The sequence below is a fragment of the Pseudophryne corroboree genome, chromosome 4 (assembly GCF_028390025.1).
Source record: "Pseudophryne corroboree isolate aPseCor3 chromosome 4, aPseCor3.hap2, whole genome shotgun sequence".
Classification (NCBI taxonomy): Eukaryota; Metazoa; Chordata; class Amphibia; order Anura; family Myobatrachidae; genus Pseudophryne; species Pseudophryne corroboree.
The window spans coordinates 21,810,345-21,837,210 of NC_086447.1; the positions used below are offsets into that span (position 1 = coordinate 21,810,345).

Genomic DNA, 26,866 nt, shown 5'->3' on the forward strand with positions numbered 1-26,866 from the left:
GTTACCAGAGCGTCCACAGCTATTGCCTGAGGGTCTCTTGACCTGGCGCAATACCTGTCCAATTTTTTGTTGAGGCGAGACGCCATCATGTCCACCTTTGGTTTTTCCCAACGGTTCACAATCATGTGGAAAACTTCTGGATGAAGTCCCCACTCTCCCGGGTGAAGGTCGTGTCTGCTGAGGAAATCTGCTTCCCAGTTGTCCACTCCCGGGATGAACACTGCTGACAGTGCTATGACATGATTCTCCGCCCAGCGCAGAATCCTTGCAGCTTCTGCCATTGCACTCCTGCTTCTCGTGCCGCCTTGTCGGTTTACGTGGGCGACTGCCGTGATGTTGTCGGACTGGATCAACACCGGCTGACCCTGAAGCAGCGGTTTTGCCAGACTTAGAGCATTGTAGATCGCTCTTAGCTCCAGTATATTTATGTGAAGAGACGTCTCCAGGTTTGACCACACGCCCTGGAAGTTTCTTCCCTTTGTGACTGCTCCCCAACCTCGTAGGCTGGCATCCGTAGTCACCAGGACCCAGTCCTGTATGCCGAATCTGCGGCCCACTAACAGATGGGCAGTCTGCAACCACCACAGGAGAGACAACCTTGTTCTCGGTGACAGTGTTATCCGCTGATGCATGTGCAGATGCGATCCGGATCATTTGTCCAGCAGATCCCACTGAAATGTCCGTGCATGGAATCTGCCGAATGGAATCGCTTCGTACGAAGCCACCATCTTTCCCAGGACTCTTGTGCATTGATGTACTGACACAGTTCCTGGTTTTAGGAGGTTCCTGACAAGTTCGGATAACTCCCTTGCTTTCTCTTCCGGGAGAAATACCTTTTTCTGAACCGTGTCCAGAATCATACCCAGGAACAGCAGATGTGTTGTCGGGGTCAATTGAGATTTTGGAAGATTTAGAATCCACCCGTGTTGCTGAAGCACTACTTGTGTTAGCGCCACACCGACTTCCAGCTGTTCTCTGGACTTTGCCCTTATCAGGAGATCGTCCAAGTAAGGGATAATTAATACGCCTTTTCTTCGTAGAAGAACCATCATTTCGGTCATTACCTTGGTAAAGACCCGAGGGGCCGTGGACAAACCAAACGGCAGCGTTTGAAACTGATAATGACAGTCTTGTATCACGAACCTGAGATACCCTTGGTGTGAGGGGTAAATCGGGACATGTAGATAAGCATCTTTTATGTCCAAGGACACCATGAAGTCTCCTTCTTCCAGATTCGCTATCACTGCCCTGAGTGACTCCATCTTGAACTTGAATTTCTGTATGTACAGGTTCAAGGATTTCAGATTTAGAATAGGCCTTACCGAACCGTCCGGTTTCGGTACCACAAATAGAGTGGAATAATACCCCTTTCCCTGTTGTAGGAGGGGTACCTTGACTATCACCTGCTGAGAATACAGCTTGTGAATGGCTTCCAAAACCGACGTCCTTTCTGAGGGAGACGTTGGTAAAGCAGACTTTAGGAACCGGCGAGGGGGAAACCTTTCGAACTCCAGCATGTAACCCTGAGATATTATCTGCAGGACCCACGGGTCCACTTGTGAGTGAGCCCATTGATTGCTGAAAATCTTGAGTCGACCCCCCACCGTTCCTGAGTCCGCTTGTAAAGCCCCAGCGTCATGCTGATGGCTTTGTAGAAGCCGGGGCGGGCTTCTGTTCCTGGGCAGGGGCTGCTTGCTGCCCTTTCTTACCCTTTCCTCTGCCTCGCGGCAGATAAGACTGTCCTTTTGGTCGCTTTTTATAGGAGCGAAAGGACTGCGGCTGAAAAGACGGTCTTTTTCTGTTGTGAAGGGGTCTGAGGTAAAAAGGTGGATTTGCCGGCAGTTGCCGTGGTCACCAGGTCCGAAAGACCGACCCCAAACAATTCCTCTCCTTTATATGGCAATACTTCCATATGCCTCTTGGAATCCGCATCACCTGACCACTGTCGCGTCCATAAACTTCTTCTGGCAGATATGGACATCGCGCTTACTCTTGATGCTAGAGTACAAACATCCCTCTGAGCATCTCGCATATAAAGAAAAGCATCCTTTAATTGCTCTAGAGTCAATAAAATACTGTCCCTATCCAGGGTATCAATATTTTCAGTCAGAGAATCCAACCACACTACCCCAGCACTGCACATCCAGGCTGAGGCTATTGCCGGTCGCAGTATAACACCAGTATGTGTGTATATACTCTTCAGTGTAGTTTCCAGCCTCCTATCTGCTGGATCCTTGAGGGCGGCCGTATCAGGAGACGGCAACGCCACTTGCTTTGATAAACGTGTGAGCGCCTTATCCACCCTAGGGGGTGTTTCCCAGCGCGCCCTAACCTCTGGTGGGAAAGGGTATAATGCCAATAACTTCTTTGAAATTAGCAATTTTCTATCGGGGGTAACCCACGCTTCATCACACACATCATTCAATTCCTCTGATTCTGGGAAAAATACAGGTAGTTTTTTCACCCCCCACATAATACCCCTTTTTGAGGTACCAGCAGTATCAGATCTGCAAAGCCTCCTTCATTGCCGTGATCATATAACGTGTGGCCCTATTGGAAAATACGTTTGTTTCTTCACCGTCGACACTAGATTCATCTGTGTCGGTACCCGTGTCGACTGACTGAGGTAAAGGACGTTTTACAGCCCCTGACGGTGTCTGAGACGCCTGAACCGGTACTAACTGGTTTGCCGGGCGTCTTATTTCGTCAACTGACTTTTGTAATGTGCTGACATTATCACGTAATTCCATAACTAAAGCCATCCATTCCGGTGTCGACTCCCTAGGGGGTGACATTACCATCCTCGGCAATTGCTCTGCCTCCACACCAACATCGTCCTCATACATGTCGACACACACGTACCGACACACAGCAGCCACACAGGGAATGCTCTAATCGAAGACAGGACCCCCTAGCCCTTTGGGGAGACAGAGGGAGAGTTTGCCAGCACACACCAAAAGCGCTATAAATGTATATAAACAACCCTAGAAGGTGTTGTTTACTATATATGCGCTCTTAATATATAAATATCGCCAATTTATGCCCCCCTTCTCTTTGTTACCCTGTTTCTGTAGTGCAGTGCAGGGGAGAGTCCTGGGAGCCTTCCTCACCAGCGGAGCTGAGCAGGAAAATGGCGCTGAGTGCTGAGGAGAATAAGCTCCGCCCCTTTTTCGGCGGGCTTTTTCTCCCGGTTTTTAATAAACTGGCCTGGGTTAAAATACATACATATAGCCTTAATGGCTATATGTGATGTATTTATTTTGCCACTAAAGGTAATTATATTGCTGCCCAGGGCGCCCCCAGCAGCGCCCTGCACCCTCCGTGACTGAGTCAGTGAGCCGTGTGACAACAATGGCGCACAGCTGCAGTGCTGTGCGCTACCTTCATGAAGACTGTGGAGTCTTCTGCCGCCTGTTTTCCGGACCTCCGTTCTGCCGTCTCTTCAGCGTCTGTAAGGGGGATCGGCGGCGCGGCTCCGGGACGAACCCCAGGCTGACCTGTGTTCCGACTCCCTCTGGAGCTAAGTGTCCAGTAGCCTAAGACTCCAATCCATCCTGCACGCAGGTGAGTTGGAAATCTCTCCCCTAAGTCCCTCGATGCAGTGATCCTGTTGCCAGCAGGAATCACTGAGATTGAAACCTAAAAAAAAACTTTTCTAAACAGCTCTTTAGGAGAGCCACCTAGATTGCACCCTCTCGGACGGGCACAAAAACCTAACTGAGGCTTGGAGGAGGGTCATAGGGGGAGGAGCCAGTACGCACCATGTGACCTAAAAGCTTTTTTAGATGTGCCCTGTCTCCTGCGGAGCCCGCTATTCCCCATGGTCCTGACGGAGTCCCCAGCATCCACTAGGACGTTAGAGAAATCGGGTTATTGTTGTTGTGAGCCATCTTTTCAGAGGCTCCTTCTGTTATCATGCTGTTAACTGGGTTCAGATCACAAGTTGTACGTTGTGATTGGTGTGGCTGGTAATGAGTCTTACCCGGGATTCAAAATCCTTCCTTATTGTGTACGCTCGTCCGGGCACAGTATCCTAACTGAGGCTTGGAGGAGGGTCATAGGGGGAGGAGCCAGTGCACACCAGCTAGTCCTAAAGCTTTTACTTTGTGCCCAGTCTCCTGCGGAGCCGCTATTCCCCATGATCCTTTCGGAGTCCCCAGCATCCACTACGGACTATGAGAAATAGAATTATCGGTAAGTAAATTCTTATTTTCCACTGACAGTGACAGAAATCAGACTTTGCGTTCGCTGTTTAATTCAACAAAATATAAGTAATAAAATAAATGAAACCGCCATGGATAGAAATGATGGGACCCTTTCCTGATATTGTGTTGCACACCCTTCCGATGCAATCGCTGCAGTTATGTGAGGTATGTAGCTCTCAGTGAGACCTCTGCACCCGTCAGCAGGTGTCTGGCACACTCTTCCCGAGCACACTGCTCCAACTGTCTCAGGTGTGATGGTGCCTTCTTCAGGCTGCAGGTTTCAGCTCTTTCCATTGGGTTCAGAGCAGGGCTCATAGAGACCAGGTCAGAACTGTCCCAACGTTCTGATCTTATTTATTCTTGGGTGCTCGTAGATGTGTGTTTTGGGCCATTATCCAGGAGCTGTGACTGAGACAAAGCTTTCTAACACTGTGCGTCCAAGGATCAGTCCCATGGACTTTAAACTTCTTTATAATATATCCAAGTGTAGTTGTCGGAGGAACGTCAAACTGCTGAGCCATGGTCCTATAGCCTTTAACATGTTTGTCTAATATTTTCTCTCTGACCTCCTCAGACAACCATAAGGTTTGCTTTCTCTGGTCCACATACAATGTGGTGCACACGATGATACCAAACAGCAGAGTGACTACTTTTCTCCATTTAAATAGGCTGATTGACTGATTAGAAGAATAAAGACACATGTAATGCTAATTTAAGAAAGCAATTAGACTGAAATATCACGTCCTATTATTTATTATCTTCTCTTGGGGTACCAACAAATCTGTCTCGGACGTTGTAGAATATTTGGAGAATGAGCAATAATGCATCTGTTTCTCCTTCATCCACTAGGGGCCACTGGAGCGTAGTTACAATGGGGATATAGTAGGCAGTAATTGGGAGCTGGCACTTTAAAATTCTCAACCTGTGGCTAGCTCCTCCCCTACTATCTCCCCTCCAAGCCAGTCTTAGTATGTGCCCGATGTGAGCTGGTTCACTTGGGTTTAGCTGAAGAAATTTTTCTTTTTTCTTTATTATTTTATTTTTCTTTCTTACAGACTGGCAGCTCTGCCACTGCCAGTCTGCACCGTGGGAGCTGCCGGCGGGGTCCCATCGCAGCTGCGTGCGGCTAGGGATGGGCCCCGGCTGAGGGAGACACTGAGCTCTCCTGAGTCGGCGGACACCGCTGCGTGCGGCGCGTGTCGCGGCCACTCCATCCAGCAGAAGATTCCGGCAGCATGGCAGCGGTGAGTATCAAAAATGGCCGGACACCGCTGCGTGCGGCTCGTGTCGGGGCCACTCCATCAGAAGATGAGTACAAAAGGGACCGGACACCGCTGCGTGCGGCGTGTGTCGGAGCCTCGGGGTCGAGTTGGAGTACGCCTAAAGTGTGGTGAGTACAAACATCCCCCCTTGTCACTGATGTATGTTTTATCATGTGTTTGAAGTGCTTGCTTCGGCAGCACTAAATTGGAACGATATAGAGAAGTTTAGCAAAGCCCCTGCGCAGCATGAGCCCTGTGCAAGGATGACATGCAAATTCTTGAAGCGTTCCATATAATCCTGACCAGAATTAAACAGTTTCAGTTTTCAACATAGGTATGGTCCCCTATACTCCAGTCATAGAAGGCTGGAGTGCATCAAAGGCGCTTAATAATTTGAACTTGGCGCCATTATATGGGGGGTGGAGCTTCAGCCCGCTCTGTAAGCGGGCTCAGCGCTCTTCACTACCCGGCTGCAGAAGGCAGCCGGGGGATACACAGTGAGAATAGAAGCTGTATGCCAGAGTCTAAGGAGCATACTTAGCACATTATTATTTGCAAAAGTGAGTCATTATTGCTCACACAGCTAGGCTCCAGACTCTGGCACACAAGGTCACATGGGACTCGGTGCATGAAACGCTCCCCGGCCACAGCTTACAAGCGGCCGGGGAGATACAGGGCGCTTCCCGCTTATGGTAGAGCAGGTTTAAATTTGGCGCCGAAGCGGAGGGGGCGGAGCTAACTCCCGCTCTGTTCGGCGGGCTAAGCGCACTCCGTCCCCCGGCCGCTACAGGACACGCCGCTGCACTGTCACACCGCTCCCCGGCCGCTGCAAGCTCCCTTCCCTCTCCGGGCTGTTCAGGGAGGATAAAGGTAGGATGTGGGGGTGAAGGCTATTCCCGCTTTGCTCAGCGGGCTCCCGGCGGCGGATCGCAGCGTTCACTGCCTCTAGACACAAATCCTGTCTCAGGGGGGGTTTTTAAATTTTCTGTGCAGGGAGTTGCTGACATTCCTCCCTGCAGGAGAGTCCTCTGACAGGCATTTCATACAGGAGCCTGCTCTATTACAGGAGCTGGGGCTCATCTCATAATGATTCAAAAATGTGCACAATTTATTTACCATACATATACTACAGTATTTATCTACCCTAATGGGTTCACATACAGGGTTGGATTCACTGTGGGTGTGTATATATATATATATATATAGATGTGTATGTATGAATATATATATATATAGATGTGTGGAGGTATGTATATAGATATATGCATACAATGCCGTATATAGGGCAGTGCGGATGGTGTGGTGGTTGGCGTTGCTGCCTTGCGGCATGGAGGGCGTGGGTCTGGTTCCTACCAGTGCCCTACTTTTGTGTAGTTTGTACAGAAGTGTCCACATACATCTTTAAGATAAAACAAACCACTTCCGCAATGTTTTCTAATAACAAAATACCTCCTTGCCACATAACAATTTCCCCCATCTTTTCTCACAGTCTGGTCACCATTTTGAAAAGCCAGCGGAACCTCCGAGAAACATCTGGTGCACCTAAATTTAGCGGTACACTACATACAGTGTGGTCTTCCCTTTATTATTCCTTGGCTAGTTACTAATGCTATTTGTAATTTGGGGAATGCGTGTAAGGCATCAGACAAATAGCGCTGCGGCTCAGTACGCTAGTAGCGGGTATCTGTACAGGGGGACCAGGGTTTGAAAATAAAGAAACTTTAAGGGGAGCCCCTATAGCCTAGGGCTAAGACTCCTGTCCCACAGCGCAGCGCTACTGGTTCAGGTCTCCGCTGCTCCAGAAAGTTTATTTGATGTCGGTCACTATATATTATAGTGCAGACTTTACATATGGCTGTGTTTCTTTAACCCACCTTTTCTCCTCTCACCTGGGATAGTTAAAGAATTCCCTCTTAGGTGTGAAGTATGCGGTGGAGCCATCTGCAGAGCCCTCCACGCGCCTGCAGGACACTCCTGTTGAACAGCTCAGATTATACAGGTAATGTCACTATTAACCAGAGATCTTGTACGTCATTTCACCTCTCCAGGTTTCTAAAGGAACCTTGCTAACCTTCCAGGTTACAATACTAATGATGTCTGTTTTCTGTGGAGTCTGAACCAGTGTCTCAGAATATCCAGGTGCATTATACAGCAGTTCGTCTGGTACTGCAGGTAAAGGAGGCGGACACGTCAAGTCCATCAGGGTTCGACGCCAATGACGAAATGACAGCGACTGGCCCAGTCTCGGATGAGCTGGGCAGGCTCCGGTAGGCGGCCGTCAGACACCCGAACACACAAAATCAGGTATCAAACAATGTTTGTTTTCCCTACCCTCTTCCCACAGTCGTCAGGAGATGGTATCAGAACCTTTCTAGGATATACCCCTCGATGTACCGCCGGTCCAACAAGCTGCCGTTTTCCTGAGCAACCTTGTTCAGGGACCCATCGAAGACATATACGGCAGCATGTTTCTACCTTGTCCGGAACAGGTAGGTTGTGGAACAATTGTCCTCTAGGTTACAGGATGTTTCACATCAGGATCAATTGATACTTTGGTACAGGTCCGAATCACGATTCTGCTCTATGATCTTTGAAGGTCACCACGTCTGCAGACTCGGACCCTGCATTTTCGCTTGGGCTGTCTTAAACCGTCGACCTCTGGGGCTGCGACTGTGACAGGTGAACATGTAATCCTACGGGGCAGATGGTTCAGGGGAAGGAACTTTCTGCAGGATTTCTTGAACCATTGGAGGTAAGTCCACTTTGCTTTCTCCTAATACTGCCCCAGCTCCAAGACAGACCGTTACCGGTCTTTCCTTTAGATTTTTCCGTGACCCTTCGGAAACTTTCGACTCCACACGGGCGATATTTCAGTCGCCAGGGGATCTCAAAAAAAAAAAAAAAAAAAAAAAAAAAAAAAGAGCTGAAGCAGAGGTTCAGCATCATCCTTATAAACCCACTACAGGTCAGACTTTCCTACCACCTGGAGGGTCCCAGGGTAGGCGCAGGTCGGTGGTCCTATAGGAAGAACTGAGAAGGCTGGGGCAAACTAGATTTCGGAACAACCATCTCAGGAGTCCCTCGGCAGGGGGCGGCCGATTTACGATGACAAGAGTCATACTGCAGGCGGCGCTCCATATGCTTCTAACCGCAAAGAGTGTTGATCCCTGTTTTTCACATATCATTTGAATCGGGACAGTTCTCAGGCCTTTGTTTTCTTCTCACGTTCCGAAGCCAGTTGGCTCGGCCAGACCTATTCTGGCCTTACAATCCTTTCAGTCTGTGATTGCTTTTTTTTTTTGAACAAGAAAGGGAGTTTTTACGTGTCCCTTGTCTTCAGAGATGCCTGTTTACTGATTTCAGTTGGACGGGCTTTTCTCAGATTCACATTACAGGATTCTCATTTTCACTGTCAGTCCTTTCCTCTCGGTATCTCTTCCGCTCCCACAGAGTTCAGGAAGATCACAGAATAACTCTTTCAAGGGCAGAAGGTGACGTTGGTTCCCTAAATGGACAATCTACTGCTGCTTTCCCACTCTGTACATTAGGTGGCTTCTGAATATCCGGAGGATCCAGGAGCTTATGGTTCAACACAGATCCAATTTATGCTCCTCATAGACGTTTCTCAACTTGGTCCGTCAGAGGATTTTTCCTTCCTCGGCACCAGGTACTCTATTCCTTCAGTCAAGTTGCGACGCAAGGAGTGGTCGCCTCCATTCCTCTCTGAGCGGGGGACAACATTCCTCTCTGAACGGGGGACAACATCCCTCTCTGAGCGGGGGACAACAATCTTCTTTCCGGGTCAAGCCACCAGGTCAGACTCCCGGGGGAGAAAACATTCCCCGGAGTTTTGTCAGCTGGTCCGCTGTGGGCGGAGATTTCGGATCGACCTCAGGGCGTTCTGACTGACTTTTTAACCCTTTACTACTCTCGGGCGTGAGCTCGGGCAGTAGCCGAGGAGGCCCTCAGGGCTCCGGGGAGTTTTCTGGTTATTCTATCCGGCCTCCCTTTTTAATTTCTACCTCCGGTTCGGTAACACAGGAGGGGATTATGCGTGCTAGTCCTCTCGGTGGCTCTGGTTGGGCCACAGATGTCTTGAAGATACAGATACACCTGTTGTCAGTAGAGGAGCCTATGCTACTACCTCGACTGGACTGTCCACTTCAACAACTTTTCCTTGTTCAATCTTACACTGGTTCCGTGTAACCGTGTGACTGTTCACGAGACCTCAGAAGGGAGTAGTTCCCTAGGTTGGTTAGGCCTACCGGGCCCCGATTTCAGAAGTCTGTTACCTCTTCTCGCTTTTGCCACTTTTGGAAAACTGTATCGGACATAATAAGCATAAAAGGGGTTTTCCCCTTCTTTCAGTTACCATTCAGCCGTCATCTTTGGTTTCTCTGGGAGGTTTTGCTCCGCTGCGCTTCATACCACACTGACCTGAATTTTAGGTCTCTGTTTTTTTCGGTTTTCTTCCAAAAGAGATTAGCCTAGCGGCCGTAGGTTCGGCCTCTTTTTCAGGGAGTGCTCTATGGCATCTCCCCCGGCTGAGTTTCGGTCTCAGCGGTCGTTTCTTCCTGAGGGGATGTCCATTTTTCCGACAAATCTGACACTAGTGTTTTTTGGTCCTCTTTGAATGTTGTCATGGCTCGCCGACTCTCCCTACAGAGGTCTTCGGCTATTCGACAAAGTGTTTTCTTCTTGGTGCTGTACAATGCTCCCGTGCTAAATAGCCGGGGTCCCAACATACGCTGGGCCGTTGGATACATCTAACCATCAGACAGTCTTCTTGGAGGTTGCTAGGGAGCCTCCGTATTCCATTTCAGCGCACTTAACGCGCGTGGTAAGACCTTTGTGGGCGGCTGCCCGTGGGGTCTCCATAAATAGTTTGTCGGGCGGCTACTTGGTCGGACTGACATTCCTATTGTCAAATTCTACAAGTTTGACACTTTTGCGGCCTCTGCATCACAATTTGGCCGAGCAGTTTTTACAGGACTCGCAGCGCTCTCCCGCCCGTTTTTGGGAGCTCTGGGACGTCCCCATTGTAACTACGCTCCAGTGGCCCCTAGTGGATGAAGGAGAAAACAGGATTTTGGTACTTACCGATAAATCCCTTTCTCCGATTCCACAGGGGCCACTGGACGCCCGCCCAGCGCTGTTCCTCCTTGTTTTTTGCTTAACGGTTTGCAGATCACCATATGACTGCTTGTTGAGTTCAGGCTAGCCTGGTTTTTTGTCAGGTTCTGTTCCAGGTTTAGTTTGGGTTATCCTGGTTTACAGGGCGTCATTAACCTCCTCTACCTTAAGGTTTGTTTATTCCATCTCTCATCGGGCACAGTTTTACGTAGACTGGCTTGGAGGGGAGATAGTAGGGGAGGAGCTAGCCACAGGTTGAGAATTTTAAAGTGCCAGCTCCCAATTACTGCCTACTATATCCCCATTGTAACTACGCTCCAGTGGCCCCTGTGGAATCGGAGAAAGGGATTTATCGGTAAGTACCAAAATCCTGTTTTTCACAGTTTCAGTGCTTTATTCTATGACCCAGCAGAAGCATGCAGGTATACACAAGACCTTAGCAGCGGCATGCTGGTATACAGGAGACCGTAGCAGCGGCATGCTGGTATACAGGAGACCGTAGCTTTTCATTTCACCATGTGGCCGAAGGAATGAGGAATTGTTTCAATGAGCTGTAATAATAAGAATTTACTTACCGATAATTCTATTTCTCATAGTCCGTAGTGGATGCTGGGGACTCCGTAAGGACCATGGGGAATAGCGGCTCCGCAGGAGACTGGGCACATCTAAAAGAAAGCTTTAGGACTAACTGGTGTGCACTGGCTCCTCCCCCTATGACCCTCCTCCAAGCCTCAGTTAGGATACTGTGCCCGGACGAGCGTACACAATAAGGAAGGATTTTGAATCCCGGGTAAGACTCATACCAGCCACACCAATCACACCGTATAACCTGTGATCTGAACCCAGTTAACAGTATGATAACAGAGGAGCCTCTGAAAGATGGCTCACAACAATAATAACCCGATTTTTGTAACAATAACTATGTACAAGTATTGCAGACAATCCGCACTTGGGATGGGCGCCCAGCATCCACTACGGACTATGAGAAATAGAATTATCGGTAAGTAAATTCTTATTTTCTCTAACGTCCTAAGTGGATGCTGGGGACTCCGTAAGGACCATGGGGATTATACCAAAGCTCCCAAACGGGCGGGAGAGTGCGGATGACTCTGCAGCACCAAATGAGAGAACTCCAGGTCCTCCTCAGCCAGGATATTAATTTTGTAGAATTTTACAAACGTATTTGCTCCTGACCAAGTAGCTGCTCGGCAAAGTTGTAAAGCCGAGACCCCTCGGGCAGCCGCCCAAGATGAGCCCACCTTCCTTGTGGAGTGGGCATTTACAGATTTTTGGTTGTGGCAGGCCTGCCACAGAATGTGCAAGCTGAATTGTACTACAAATCCAACGAGCAATAGTCTGCTTAGAAGCAGGAGCACCCAGCTTGTTGGGTGCACACAGGATAAACAGCGAGTCAGATTTCCTGACTCCAGCCGTCCTGGAAACATATATTTTCAGGGCACTGACAACGTCTAGCAACTTGGAGGCCTCCAAGTCCCTAGTAGCCGCAGGCACCACCAATAGGTTGGTTCAGGTGAGACGCTGAAACCACCTTGGGGAGAAACTGAGGACGAGTCCTCAATTCCGCCCTGTCCGAATGGAAAATCAGATAAGGGCTTTTTCAGGATAAAGCCGCCAATTCTGACACGCGCCTGGCCCAGGCCAGGGCCAACAGCATGACCACTTTCCATGTGAGATATTTTAACTCCACAGATTTAAGTGGTTCAAACCAATGTGACTTTTGGAACCCAAAACTACATTGAGATCCTAAAGTGCCACTGGAGGCACAAAAGGAGGCTGTATATGCAGTACCCCTTTTACAAACGTCTGAACTTCAGGGACTGAAGCTAGTTCTTTTTGGAAGAAAATTGACAGGGCCGCAAATTTGAACCTTAATGGACCCCAATTTCAGGCCCATAGACAGTCCTGTTTGCAGGAAATGTAGGAATCGACCCAGTTGAATTTCCTCCGTCGGGCCTTACTGGCCTCGCACCACGCAACATATTTTCGCCAATTGCGGTGATAATGTTTTTGCGGTTACATCCTTCCTGGCTTTGATCAGGATAGGGATGACTTCATCCGGAAAGCCTTTTTTTCCTTCAGGATCCGGCGTTCAACCGCCATGCCGTCAAACGCAGCCGCGGTAAGTCTTGGAACAGACAGGGTCCTTGCTGGAGCAGGTCCCTTCTTAGAGGTAGAGGCCACGGATCCTCCGTGAGCATCTCTTGAAGTTCCGGTTACCAAGTCCTTCTTGGCCAATCCGGAGCCACGAATATAGTGCTTTCTCCTCTCCATCTTATCAATCTCAGTACCTTGGGTATGAGAGGCAGAGGAGGGAACACATACACTGACTGGTACACCCACGGTGTTACCAGAGCGTCTACCACTATTGCCTGAGGGTCTCTTGACCTGGCGCAATACCTGTCGAGTTTTTTAATCATGTGGACGACTTCTGGGTGAAGTCCCCACTCTCCTGGGTGGAGGTCGTGCTGAGGAAGTCTGCTTCCCAGTTGTCCACTCCCGGAATGAATACTGTTGACAGTGCTATCACATGATTTTCCGCCCAGCGAAGAATCCCTGCAGCTTCTGCCATTGCCCTCCTGCTTCTTGTGCCACCCTGTCTGTTTACGTGGGTGACTGCCATGATGTTGTCCAACTGGATCAACACCGGCTGACCTTGAAGCAGAGGTCTTGCTAAGCTTAGAGCATTGTAAATGGCCCTTAGCTTCAGGATATTTATGTGAAGTGATGTATCCAGGCTTGACCCTAAGCCCTGGATATTCCTTCCCTGTGTGACTGCTCCCCAGCCTCGCAGGCTGGCATCCGTGGTCACCAGGACCCAGTCCTGAATGCCGAATCTGCGGCCCTCTAGAAGATGAGCACTCTGCAACCACCACATGATGGATACCCTTGTCCTTGGTGACAGGGTTATCCGCTGATGCATCTGTAAATGCGACCCGGACCATTTGTCCAGTAGGTTCCACTGGAAAGTTCTTGCGTGGAATCTAACGAATGGGATTGCTTCGTAGGAAGCCACCATTTTTACCCAGAACCCTTGTGCATTGATGCACTGAGACTTGGTTCGGTTTTAGGAGGTTCCTGACTAGCTCGGATAACTCCCTGGTTTTCTCTTCCGGGAGAACCTCCTTTTTTCTGGACTGTGTCCAGGAACATCCCTAGGAAACAGAAGACAAGTCGTCGGAACCAGCTGCGATTTTGGAATATTGAGAATCCAATCGTGCTGCCGCAACACTACCTGAGATAGTGCTACACCGACTTCCAACTGTTCCTGGATCTTACCCTTATCAGGGAATCGTCCAAGTAAGGGATAACTAAAATTCCCTTCCTTCGAAGGGATATCATTTCGGCCATTACCTTGGTAAAGACCCGGGGTGCCGTGGACCATCCCTACGGCAGCGTCTGAACTGATAGTGACAGTTCTGTACCATAACCTGAGGTACCCTTGGTGAGAAGGGTAAACTTTGACATGAAGGTAAGCATCCTTGATGTCCCAAGACATCATGTAGTCCCCTTCTTCCAGGTTCGCAATCACTGCTCTGAGTGACTCAATCTTGAATTTGAACCTCTGTATGTAAGTGTTCAAAGATTTTAGATTTAGAATCGGTTTCACCGGGCCGTCTGGCTTCGGTACCACAATAGTGTGGAATAATACCCCGTTCCCTGTTGCAGGAGGGGTACCTTGATTATCACCTGCTGGGTGAATGGCTTCCAAAACTGCCTCCCTGTCAGAGGGAGACGTCGGTAAAGCCGACTTTTGGAAACGGCGAGGGGGAGACGTCTCGAATTTCAATATGTACCCTTGAGATATTAGCTGAAGGATCCAGGGGTCTACTTGCGAGTGAGCCCACTGCGCACTGAAATTCATTGAGAACGGGCCCCCACCGTGCCTGAGTTTGTAAGGCCCTAGCGTCATACTGAGGGCTTTTGCAGAGGCGGGAAAGGATTTCTGTTCCTGGGAACTGGGTAATCTCTTCAGCCTTTTTCCTCTCCCTCTGTCACGAGCAGAAAAGAGGAACCTTTTGTCCGCTTGCCAACAAAGGACTGCGCCTGATAATACGGCGTCTTATTTTAAGAGGCGACCTGGGGTACAAACGTGGATTTCCCAGTTGTTGCCCTGGCCACCAGGTCTAAAAGACCGACCCCAAATGTCCCCTTTTAAAGGCAATACTTCCAAATGCCGTTTGGAATCCGCATCACCTGACCATTTTACTGGTAGAATTGGACAACGCACTTATACTTGATGCCAGTAGGCAAATATTCCGCTGTGCATCATGCATATATAGAAATGCATCTTTTAAATGCTCTATAGGCAATAATATACTATCCTTATCTAGGATATCAATATTTCCAGTCAGGGAATCCGACCATGCCAACCCAGCACTGCACCTCCAGGCTGAGGCGATTGCTGGTCGCAGTATAACACCAGTATGTGTGTGAATACATTTTTGGATACCCTCCTGCTTTCTATCAGCAGGATCCTTAAGGGCGGTCATCTCATGAGAAGGTAGAGCCCTTGTTCTTACAAGCGTGTGAGCGCCTTATCCCCCCTAGGGGGTGTTTCCCAACGCACCCTAACCTCTGGCGGGAAAGGGTATACAGCCAATACTTTTTAATAAATTATCAATTGTTATCGGGGGGAAACCCACGTATCATCACACACCTCATTTTATTTTTCAGATTCAGGAAAACTACAGGTAGTTTTTCCCTCACCGAACATAATACCCCTTTTTGCAAATAGTATATGTGCAAGTGCGCGACCAACAGCAGCAGGTAAGAGGAAGGTCAATTCCTCAAAAACTAGACAACAGAGAAAGAGAAATGTATACCAGCGCTGGCTGTGCAAATCAAAATTGAAAACACATTGACAGCAGATTAAAATAGTAATAATAATAATAATAATAATAAGGATGGTTTGTTCTATGTAAAAAAGTAACAATTTATTTATATATCACATATAACACTGCTAAAAAGAAGGAATTCCTTTTGCCACAAGGTGGCAGTAAAACTGAGATATATCTTTATCTGGTAAACTTTCATAGATTTCACATTCTCCTATATTAAAGTTTGTCCATTCCTATAGGCTAGGACAGCCTCCCTTTGTGCAATTCACTGTGGATTGGATGATCCAATCTGGACTCCACTCTCCATTTGGCCTGCCAAGCCTGTCTTCCTTCGGCACATCTTTGGACCTCGCTCCCATCACTGAATCAAATCTTCTAACCGGTTTAACCAACACCCCTACAGCTACAAAGGGACTTGCTCCGAGGCTGATGTTTACCAACGTGGGGACCCGGTAACTATTTACCTACAGTGAATTGCACAAAGGGAGGCTGTCCTAGCCTATAGGAATGGACAAACTTTAATATAGGAGAATGTGAAATCTATGAAAGTTTACCAGATAAAGATATATCTCAGTTTTACTGCCACCTTGTGGCAAAAGGAATTCCTTCTTTTTAGCAGTGTTATATGTGATATATAAATAAATTGTTACTTTTTTACATAGAACAAACCATCCTTATTATTATTATTATTACTATTTTAATCTGCTGTCAATGTGTTTTCAATTTTGATTTGCACAGCCAGCGCTGGTATACATTTCTCTTTCTCTATAATACCCCTTTTTGGTGGTACTCGTATTATCAGAAATGTATAAAATAAGATTTTACTTACCGATAAATCTATTTCTCGAAGTCCGTAGTGGATGCTGGGACTCCGTCAGGACCATGGGGATTAGCGGCTCCGCAGGAGACAGGGCACAAAAATAAAAGCTTTAGGACTAGGTGGTGTGCACTGGCTCCTCCCCCTATGACCCTCCTCCAAGCCTCAGTTAGGATACTGTGCCCGGACGAGCGTACACAATAAGGAAGGATTTTGAATCCCGGGTAAGACTCATACCAGCCACACCAATCACACCGTACAACTTGTGATCTGAACCCAGTTAACAGTATGACAAACGTAGGAGCCTCTGAACAGACGGCTCACAACAATAACAACCCGATTTTTTTGTAACAATAACTATGTACAAGTATTGCAGACAATCCGCACTTGGGATGGGCGCCCAGCATCCACTACGGACTACGAGAAATAGATTTATCGGTAAGTAAAATCTTATTTTCTTTTTCATCCACTAGGGGTCACTGGAGTACTCTTGGGATATGGACGGCTTCCACCGGAAGAAGGCACTGAATAAATTAATTTTTGAGACTACTCCTCCCCTCCATATCCTCGAGCACTTCAGTGTTTTTTCTGTGCTCGACACAGTTAGAAGGCATAGTGGAGCTCGTCCACAAAGTATTGGAATTTTTTCTAAGTTTTTTTTTTTTCCTTTCAAGGATTTCCACGTCCTTTCCCCCCTTCTAACAGGCGTGGGTCAGTGACAGTGGAAGCGGCTGAGAACAGCCGTGAGTGTCGGACCTCTCTGTAAAGAGCTCCCTCACTCCACCTGCAGGCTGCCTGCAAAAAGCTGGACGGAGCTTGGATGAGAAGCCCCGTCATAGACTTTTGTTACGGTCCAGGTATGTTGGGTAGGGGCGGTCAGCTTATGCTGCCGCCCCACTGTTGGGGATTGTATTGGGCATGTTTCACTCACTAACGACCGCTGCCCGGAGCGCGTGTGCATAGGCCGCTTCACGGCTCTATGCAGCGCGCTCTCACTCTCCGCCGCTCCCAGCATCTTAAGTTACCTAGCAGACCGCTGCTCCCTGCGCCGCAGCAGCCGATATGTTCCCCGCTGCCTGGCTACACAGGAGGCCACTCCACTCTATGCTGTGTGTGGCGGGCCGGGAGCGCGTGTGCATAGGCCGCTCCACGGCTCTATGCAGTACGCTCTCTGCTCCCGCTGACCGCCCGCAGCAGCCGAGGAGTTCCCCGCTGCCTTGGCATACAGGTACAGGCCGCTCACACGGCCCTATGCAAAGTTCCGCAGGCCCCGACCCGGTGCTGTACACGGAGGTCGTGGGGGTGGGGGGAGACATTAGCAGTATTGGCAGTGTTAAGCTTTGTAGAAAAACTTGGTACTTAACATGTTTAATGTTCTCCTGTCTGTTCCAGGATTCCTATATTACATCTCGGCTTAAGAGTGGTACTAGGGGAATTTGGGGGTCAGTTTTCTTATTGCTGGCAGGCACTGCACTTGCCTGATATATACAAGGAACTTTGGTGTTATTACTGAGTCGTGCAGACTGTCTGTGTGTAGTTTGTATTGTCTGTCTTTATAATGAGTAAGACACCAGCAAAATCTAAGAAACATTTTTCATGTCATGTCTGTAAGAGTGTGTTGCCTGATGGATCCACCACATGTACAGCATGTGTTGTTAATACAGCCACAAATACGATTTCCACAGAAGTAAAGCCAGCATCTCTGGACCCTCCATGGGCTTTACTTGCAGATGTATTAGTTGGTTTACAATCAGAGCTGGCCGCCTCTCGTGAAGAAAGAGAGGCGGCAAGATCTGAGTTTAAAATGAGACCATTTGAGTTACCAGGGGAGTCTCAATCTGGTCAGAGGTCCACCTTGAGTGGAAAAGATAAGTTTCCTTTTCCTAATAATTTTCCAGTCTCTGGGATACTAGACCTCACTGAACAGGAGTATGAGGAGGGCGAAATAGACCAACAGTCAGATAGTGACGATTTTGACAGCCCAGGTATTGATAATCTCATCAGAGCAGTACGTCAGTCGCTGGAGTTTACGGAAACTGAGGAGCCCCTGACGAATGATGAGGTAGTCTTTACTAAACGACAGAGATCTCCGATGTGTTTCCCTATTTCGGAATCTCTTAATAAAATGTTACTGGAAACACGGAAGAATCCGGATAAACGGTTTTCTATACCTCGTAGATTTAAATCGAGTTACCCGTTTCCAGAGTCCATGACAGCTACATGGGAGAACCCACCATCGGTGGATTCATCCGTATCTAAACTTACAAGGAAGTTAACCATACCAGTACCAACTGCTACTACGCTTAAAGACCCTGCAGATCGTAAAATAGAGGCTATGCTAAGGTCCATGTATACAGCAGCTGGAGTGCTGCTGAGACCTGGGTTGGTTGGCATTTGGGTTACTAAAGCATTAATGGTATGGATAAAAGAGCTCAAGTCGGCTCTGCAAGATGACCATCTTATACTTCTCGCGGATCAAATCTGGGAAGCTGCTGAATATCTATGTACAGCTTCTACTGACGTCTGTCAGCTTACTTCTCGCCTGTCCTCATCGCTAGTCATAGTTCGACGAGCACTTTGGCTGCGTTCTTGGCAGGCGGAGACGGAGGTTAAAAAAAGGTATAGAGGCATTGCCTTATGATGGCGAGAAGCTTTTCGGTCCTGAATTGGACAAATGGATTTCTGAGGCTACTGGAGGAAAGTCTGTGTTTCTTCCATCGCCTACAACTATACCTAAACGGAAATATTCTGGTCCGGCGTTCAAATCCTTTAGAACTCAGCCCTTTCGTGGGCAGGGCACAGGAGCAGTCACGCCTGGTAGAAGAGGTCGGGGACGTAGTGCCCGACAATCCAATGCACGTCGTCAAGACACTAGGACCACTAACAAACCAGTGGCATGACGGGCTCCCAGCCCATCTCGGATCTCCAATTGTGGGAGCACGCCTTCAGAGCTTTCAGGGGGCGTGGCTGCAGACGTCCACAGATGGGTGGATCCGCAATTTAGTATTAGAGGGTTACAAAATAGAGTTCGATTGTCTTCCGTCAGGGAGATTTTTCACGACAGGACTGCCTGTGTCGGACGACAAGAAAGCAGTTCTGCAGGTTGCCATTCAGTCTCTGCTGAATGCTGCAGTTGTAATTCCGGTCCCCGTGCAGGAACAGGGGCAGGGTTATTATTCCAGTCTGTTTCTGGTACCAAAACCAGATGGCTCAGTCAGGCCAATATTGAACCTAAAAGGTCTCAATCATTACGTCACTTACCACAGATTCAAGATGGAATCTCTCAGGTCAGTAATTGCAGGGTTAGAGCCGCAGGAATTCATGATTGCACTGGATCTCAAGGATGCGTACTTACACATTCCGATTTGGCCACCTCACCAGAGTTTCTTAAGGTTTGCAATAAGGCGAGACCATTACCAGTTTCAGGCTCTGCCGTTTGGCCTCTCATCAGCGCCTCGGGTATTCACCAAGGTAATGTCCGTGATGATAGCTCATCTCAGGTCCCTAGGAGTAATAATTGTTCCGTATTTGGACGATCTACTCATAAAGGCTCCGTCTCAACAATTGCTTCTCCAGCATGCTTTGCTAACGTACAATGTACTAGTTCAGCACGGTTGGATAGTCAGTTTAAAGAAATCACATCTAATTCCGTGTCAGCGACTTCAATTCCTAGGGATGATTCTCGATACAGTAAAACAAAAGGTTTACCTGCCACAACAGAAAGTACAGGTCATTCGTCATCTGGTGCAATTAGTGCTCAAGCCACGCACAGTCTCAGTACATTTGTGCATTCGCCTTTTAGGCACAATGGTGGCGGCTTTCGAAGCACTTCAGTTCGGAAGATTTCACTCACGTCCGTTTCAACTGGAGGTGTTAGCGCAATGGTCGGGATCACATCTGCAGATGCACCACAGGGTGAGATTGTCGCCACAAGTCAGGGTGTCTCTTCTCTGGTGGTTAAAAATACACAATCTATCTGCAGGGAGACGATTCGGCGTCGTGAATTGGATAATTCTGTCAACAGACGCAAGTCTCAGAGGTTGGGGAGCTGTAGTTCAGAGTTATCGGCTCCAGGGCCTCTGGGCAGATCACGAAAGATCGCTATCCATAAATGTTCTGGAACTCAGGGCGATTTACAATGCTCTAAGACAAGCAGTGTACATGTTTCGTTTTCAGACTGTTCAGGTGCAGTCAGACAATGCGACGGCAGTCGCATACATAAACAAACAAGGAGGAACGAGAAGCCGCATGGCAATGCGGGAAGTAGCTCGGATCCTCAGATGGGCCGAATATCACCAGGTGATATTGTCGGCAGTGTTCATTCCGGGAGTGGACAACTGGGAGGCAGATTTTCTCAGTCGTCGGGATTTTCATCCAGGAGAGTGGGCATTAAATCCAGAAGTGTTTCAGATGTTGATCCAGAGGTGGGGTTACCCTCAGGTGGATCTGATGGCATCCCGCCACAATCATCAGGTGTCACGATATGTGTCCAGAACAAGAGATCCAAGGGCAGTGGCGGTGGATGCTCTCACAGCCGCGTGGCCGTACAGCCTCGTGTATCTGTTTCCACCGTTTCCGCTGCTGCTAAAACGGATCAAGAGAGGGTCCGTCACAGTCATACTAATAGCGCCTCATTGGCCTCGGAGAACTTGGTTCTCGGATCTCCTCGGTTTACTCGCAGACGATCCGTGGCCACTCCCACTACGTCCGGACCTGTTACAACAAGGTCCGTTCCTTTACCCCGATTTAGCGCGGCTGCGTTTGACGGGGTGGCTGTTGAAAAGGCCATCTTGAGAAGAGAGGGCATTCCGGAGTCTGTTATACCAACCATGGTACGAGCTAGGAAGCCGGTTACGGCAGCTCATTATTACAGAATCTGGCGTACTTATATAGGTTGGTGTGAAGCTCGGAAGTTTCCGACATCATCTTTTAATTTATCCCGTCTTTTGTTATTTTTACAGATGGGGTTAGATGGAGGACTACGTCTTTCCACACTAAAGGTGCAGGTATCTGCGTTGTCAATTTACTTTCAAAGGAAATTGGCCTCGTTGCCGTCAATACATACGTTTCTACAGGGTGTAATGAGGATACAGCCTCCTTTCATTCCACCTACAGCACCATGGGACTTGAATCTGGTTTTAGATTTCTTACAGTCCGATTACTTTGAACCCTTACAACAAGTGGATATTAAATTTCTCACTTGGAAAACGATTTTTCTTTTAGCCTTAGCTTCGGCTAGGCGTGTTTCAGATCTGGGTGCCTTGTCGTGCAAGTCACCGTATTTAGTTTTTCATGATGACAGAGCGGAACTTCGGACGAATCCCGCTTTTCTACCAAAGGTAGTGTCGTCTTTTCACATCAATCAACCAATAGTAGTTCCGGTATTAACAGAGAATGCTGAAACGTTGGATGTGGTTCGCGCATTACGCGTCTATGTATCCCGAACGTCTACGGTTCGTAAGACGGATACGTTGTTTGTTCTCTATGATGCGGCTAAGAGGGGTTGGCCAGCCTCTAAGCAGACCTTATCCAGATGGATCAAACTGACCATACGTCAGGCTTACCTTCATGCTAGGTTACAGCCACCTACATCAGTAACAGCTCATTCCACACGTTCTGTGGGAACGTCATGGGCAGCGAGTCGTGGGGCTTCTACGACACAGCTTTGCCGTGCGGCTACTTGGTCTTCAGTGCACACGTTTGTGCGCTTTTACAAGTTTGATACGTTCGCGGCATCAGCATCTAGCTTTGGCCGTTTAGTGTTACAGGTGCCAAACAGCTCTCCCGCCACGGAGGAAACTTTGGTACATCCCAAGAGTACTCCAGTGACCCCTAGTGGATGAAAAAGAAAGTAGGATTTTGGTACTTACCAGGTAAATCCTTTTCTTTGAATCCATAGGGGGCACTGGACGCCCACCCAGAGCAGTTTATCTGTTTTAGGAAGTTCAGTGGTTCTTATGGTAACACACTTTCACGACTGGTTTAAATTTAACAAAGGTTAATCAGTTAGGGTGTCAACTGTTTAGTTGTCTGTTACGTTTTGTGTCAACTTTATTGTTGTCCGTGAGATTATAGGTAATTCTCCTTTTGTCAATCTCTCTATCGATCCTGTTCGGCTCAGTAAAAAACACTGAAGTGCTCGAGGATATGGAGGGGAGGAGTAGTCTCAAAAATTAATTTATTCAGTGCCTTCTTCCGGTGGAAGCCGTCCATATCCCAAGAGTACTCCAGTGCCCCCTATGGATTCAAAGAAAAGGATTTACCTGGTAAGTACCAAAATCCTACTTTCTCTGACGTCCTAGTGGATGCTGGGACTCCGTCAGGACCATGGGGATTATACCAAAGCTCCCAAACGGGCGGGAGAGTGCGGATGACTCTGCAGCACCGAATGAGAGAACTCCAGGCCCTCTTTAGCCAGGGTATCAAATTTGTAGAATTTTACAAACGTGTTCTCCCCCGACCCTGTAGCTGCTCGGCAGAGTTGTAATGCCGAGACCCCTCGGGCAGCCGCCCAAGATGAGCCCACCTTCCTTGTGGAATGGGCTTTGATAGATTTAGGCTGTGGCAGGCCTGCCACAGAATGTGCAAGTTGAATTGTGCTACAAATCCAACGAGCAATCGTCTGCTTAGAAGCAGGAGCACCCAGCTTGTTGGGTGCATACAGTATAAACAGCGAGTCAGATTTTCTGACTCCAGCCGTCCTTGAAATATATATTTTCAATGCCCTGACAACGTCCAGCAACTTGGAATCCTCCAAATCGCTAGTAGCCGCAGGCACCACAATAGGCTGGTTCAGGTGAAACGCTGAAACCACCTTAGGCAGAAACTGAGGACGCGTCCGCAGTTCTGCCCTGTCCGAATGGAAAATCAGATATGGGCTTTTATACGATAAAGCCGCCAATTCTGACACTCTCCTGGCTGAAGCCAGGGCCAGTAGCATGGTTACTTTCCATGTAAGATATTTCAAATCCACCGATTTGAGTGGCTCAAACCAATGGGATTTGAGAAAATCCAAAACTACATTAAGATCCCACGGAGCCACTGGGGGCACAACCGGGGGCTGTATATGTAGTACTCCTTTTACAAAAGTCTGGACTTCAGGAACTGAAGCCAATTCTTTCTGGAAGAAAATCGACAGGGCCGAAATTTGAACCTTAATGGACCCTAATTTGAGGCCCATAGACAATCCTGTTTGCAGGAAATGTAGGAATCGACCCAGTTGAAATTCCTCCGTCGGGGCCTTCCTGGCCTCACACCACGCAACATATTTTCTCCAAATGCGGTGATAATGTTGTGCAGTCACCTCCTTCCTGGCTTTTACCAGGGTAGGGATGACCTCTTCCGGAATGCCTTTTTCCCTTAGAATTCGGCGTTCAACCGCCATGCCGTCAAACGCAGCCGCGGTAAGTCTTGGAATAGACACGGTCCCTGCTGAAGCAGGTCCCGTCTTAGAGGTAGAGGCCACGGATCTTATGTGAGCATCTCCTGAAGTTCCGGGTACCAAGTTCTTCTTGGCCAATCCGGAGCCACGAGTATCGTTCTTACTCCCCTTTGCCGTATAATTCTCAGTACTTTTGGTATGAGAGGCAGAGGAGGAAACACATACACTGACTGGAACACCCACGGTGTTACCAGAGCGTCCACAGCTATTGCCTGAGGGTCTCTTGACCTGGCGCAATACCTGTCCAGTTTTTTGTTGAGGCGGGACGCCATCATATCCACCTTTGGTTTTTCCCAACGGTTCACAATCATGTGGAAGACTTCTGGATGAAGTCCCCACTCTCCCGGGTGTAGATCGTGTCTGCTGAGGAAGTCCGCTTCCCAGTTGTCCACTCCCGGAATGAACACTGCTGACAGTGCTATCACATGATCTTCCGCCCAGCGAAGAATCCTTGCAGCTTCTGCCATTGCCCTCCTGCTTCTTGTGCCGCCCTGTCTGTTTACGTGGGCGACTGCCGTGATGTTGTCCGACTGGATCAACACCGGCTGACCCTGAAGCAGAGGTTTTGCCAGGCTTAGAGCATTGTAAATCGCTCTTAGCTCCAGTATATTTATGTGAAGAGACATCTCCAGGCTTGACCACACTCCCTGGAAGTTTCTTCCCTGTGTGACCGCTCCCCAGCCTCTCAGACTGGCATCCGTGGTCACCAGGACCCAGTCCTGTATGCCGAATCTGCGGCCCTCTAACAGATGAGCACTCTGCAACCACCACAGAAGAGACACCCTTGTCCGTGGAGACAAAGTTATCCGCTGATGCATCTGCAGATGCGATCCGGACCATTTGTCCAGCAGATCCCACTGAAAAGTTCGTGCGTGGAATCTGCCGAATGGAATCGCTTCGTAAGAAGCCACCATTTTTCCCAGGACTCTTGTGCATTGATGCACAGACACTTTTCCTGGTTTTAGGAGGTTCCTGACAAGTTCGGATAACTCCCTGGCTTTCTCCTCCGGAAGAAACACCTTTTTCTGAACCGTGTCCAGAATCATTCCCAGGAACAGCAGACGTGTCGTCGGGGTCAATTGAGATTTTGGAAAATTCAGAATCCACCCGTGCTGTTGCAGCACTACTTGGGTTAGTGCTACTACGTCCCCCAGCTGTTCTCTGGACCTTGCCCTTATCAGGAGATCGTCCAAGTAAGGGATAATTAATACGCCTTTTCTTCGCAGAAGAAACATCATTTCGGCCATTACCTTGGTAAAGACCCGAGGTGCCGTGGACAATCCAAACGGCAGCGTCTGAAACTGATAATGACAGTTTTGCACCACGAACCTGAGGTACCCTTGATGTGAAGGGCAAATTGGGACATGCAGGTAAGCATCCTTGATGTCCAGGGACACCATAAAGTCCCCTTCTTCCAGATTCGCTATCACTGCTCTGAGTGACTCCATCTTGAACTTGAATTTTTGTATGTACAGGTTCAAAGATTTCAGATTTAGAATAGGTCTTACCGAGCCGTCCGGCTTCGGTACCACAAATAGTGTGGAATAATACCCCTTTCCCTGTTGTAGGAGGGGTACCTTGAATATCACCTGCTGAGAATACAGCTTGTGAATGGCTTCCAATACCGTCGCCCTGTCTGAGGGAGACGTTGGCAGAGCAGACTTTAGGAACCGGCGAGGGGGAGACTTCTCGAATTCCAACCTGTAACCCTGAGATACTACCTGCAGGATCCAGGGGTCCACCTGTGAGTGAGCCCACTGTGCGCTGAAATTCTTGAGTCGACCCCCCACCGCCCCTGAGTCCGCTTGTAAAGCCCCAACGTCATGCTGAGGGCTTTGCAGAAGTCGGGGAGGGCTTCTGCTCCTGGGAGGGAGCTGCTTGGTGCACTCTCTTACCCTTTCCTTTGCCTCGGGGCAGATATGACTGCCCTTTTGCCCGCTTGTTCTTATAGGAACGAAAGGACTGCGGCTGAAAAGACGGTGTCTTTTTCTGTTGGGAGGGGACCTGAGGTAAAAAGGTGGATTTCCCGGCTGTTGCCGTGGCCACCAAATCCGATAGACCGACCCCAAATAATTCCTCCCCTTTATACGGCAATACTTCCATATGCCTGTTTGGAATCCGCATCACCTGACCACTGTCGCGTCCATAAACTTCTTCTGGCAGATATGGACATCGCACTTACTCTCGATGCCAGAGTGCAAATATCCCTCTGAGCATCTCGCATATAAAGAAAAGCATCCTTTAATTGCTCTATAGTCAATAAAATACTGTCCCTATCCAGGGTATCAATATTTTCAGTCAGGGAATCCGACCAAACCACCCCAGCACTGCACATCCATGCAGAGGCGATGGCTGGTCGCAGTATAACACCAGTATGAGTGTATATACTTTTCAGGGTAGTTTCCAGCCTCCTATCAGCTGGATCCTTGAGGGCGGCCGTTTCAGGAGACGGTAACGCCACTTGTTTTGATAAGCGTGTGAGTGCCTTATCCACCCTAGGGGGTGTTTCCCAGCGCGCCCTAACCTCTGGCGGGAAAGGATATAATGCCAATAACTTCTTTGAAATTAGCAGTTTTCTATCGGGGTTAACCCACGCTTCATCACACACTTCATTCAATTCCTCTGATTCAGGAAAAACTACAGGTAGTTTTTTCAGACCCCACATAATACCCCTTTTTGTGGTACTTGCAGTATCAGAGATATGCAAAACCTCCTTCATTGCCGTGATCATATAACGTGTGGCCCTACTGGAAAATACGTTTGTTTCTTCACCGTCGACACTAGATTCGGTGTCCGTGTCTGGGTCGACCGACTGAGGTAAAGGGCGTTTTACAGCCCCTGACGGTGTCTGAGACGCCTGGACAGGTACTAACTGGTTTGCCGGCCGTCTCATGTCGTCAACTGATTTTTGTAACGTGCTGACATTATCACGTAATTCCATAAACAAAGCCATCCATTCCGGTGTCGACTCCCTAAGGGGTGACATCACCATTACCGGCAATTGCTCCGCCTCCACACCAACATCGTCCTCATACATGTCGACACACACGTACCGACACACAGCAGACACACAGGGAATGCTCTTATCGAAGACAGGACCCCACTAGCCCTTTGGGGAGACAGAGGGAGAGTTTGCCAGCACACACCCA

At 48.6% G+C, this 26,866-nt stretch overlaps 1 protein-coding gene and 1 pseudogene across 1 annotated transcript in view; both read left to right on the forward strand.

The window, feature by feature from the left end:
- Nucleotides 1-26,866, forward strand: part of LOC134910760 (zinc finger protein 701-like) — a 158,494-nt gene that overhangs the window by 116,311 nt on the left and 15,317 nt on the right. The window contains exon 8 of the mRNA XM_063919143.1: nucleotides 4,780-4,790. Within this exon, the coding sequence (XP_063775213.1) occupies nucleotides 4,780-4,790 (11 nt within the window). The remainder of the gene's footprint in view (nucleotides 1-4,779; nucleotides 4,791-26,866) is intronic.
- LOC134913594 (U6 spliceosomal RNA) lies at nucleotides 5,650-5,765 on the forward strand (annotated as a pseudogene).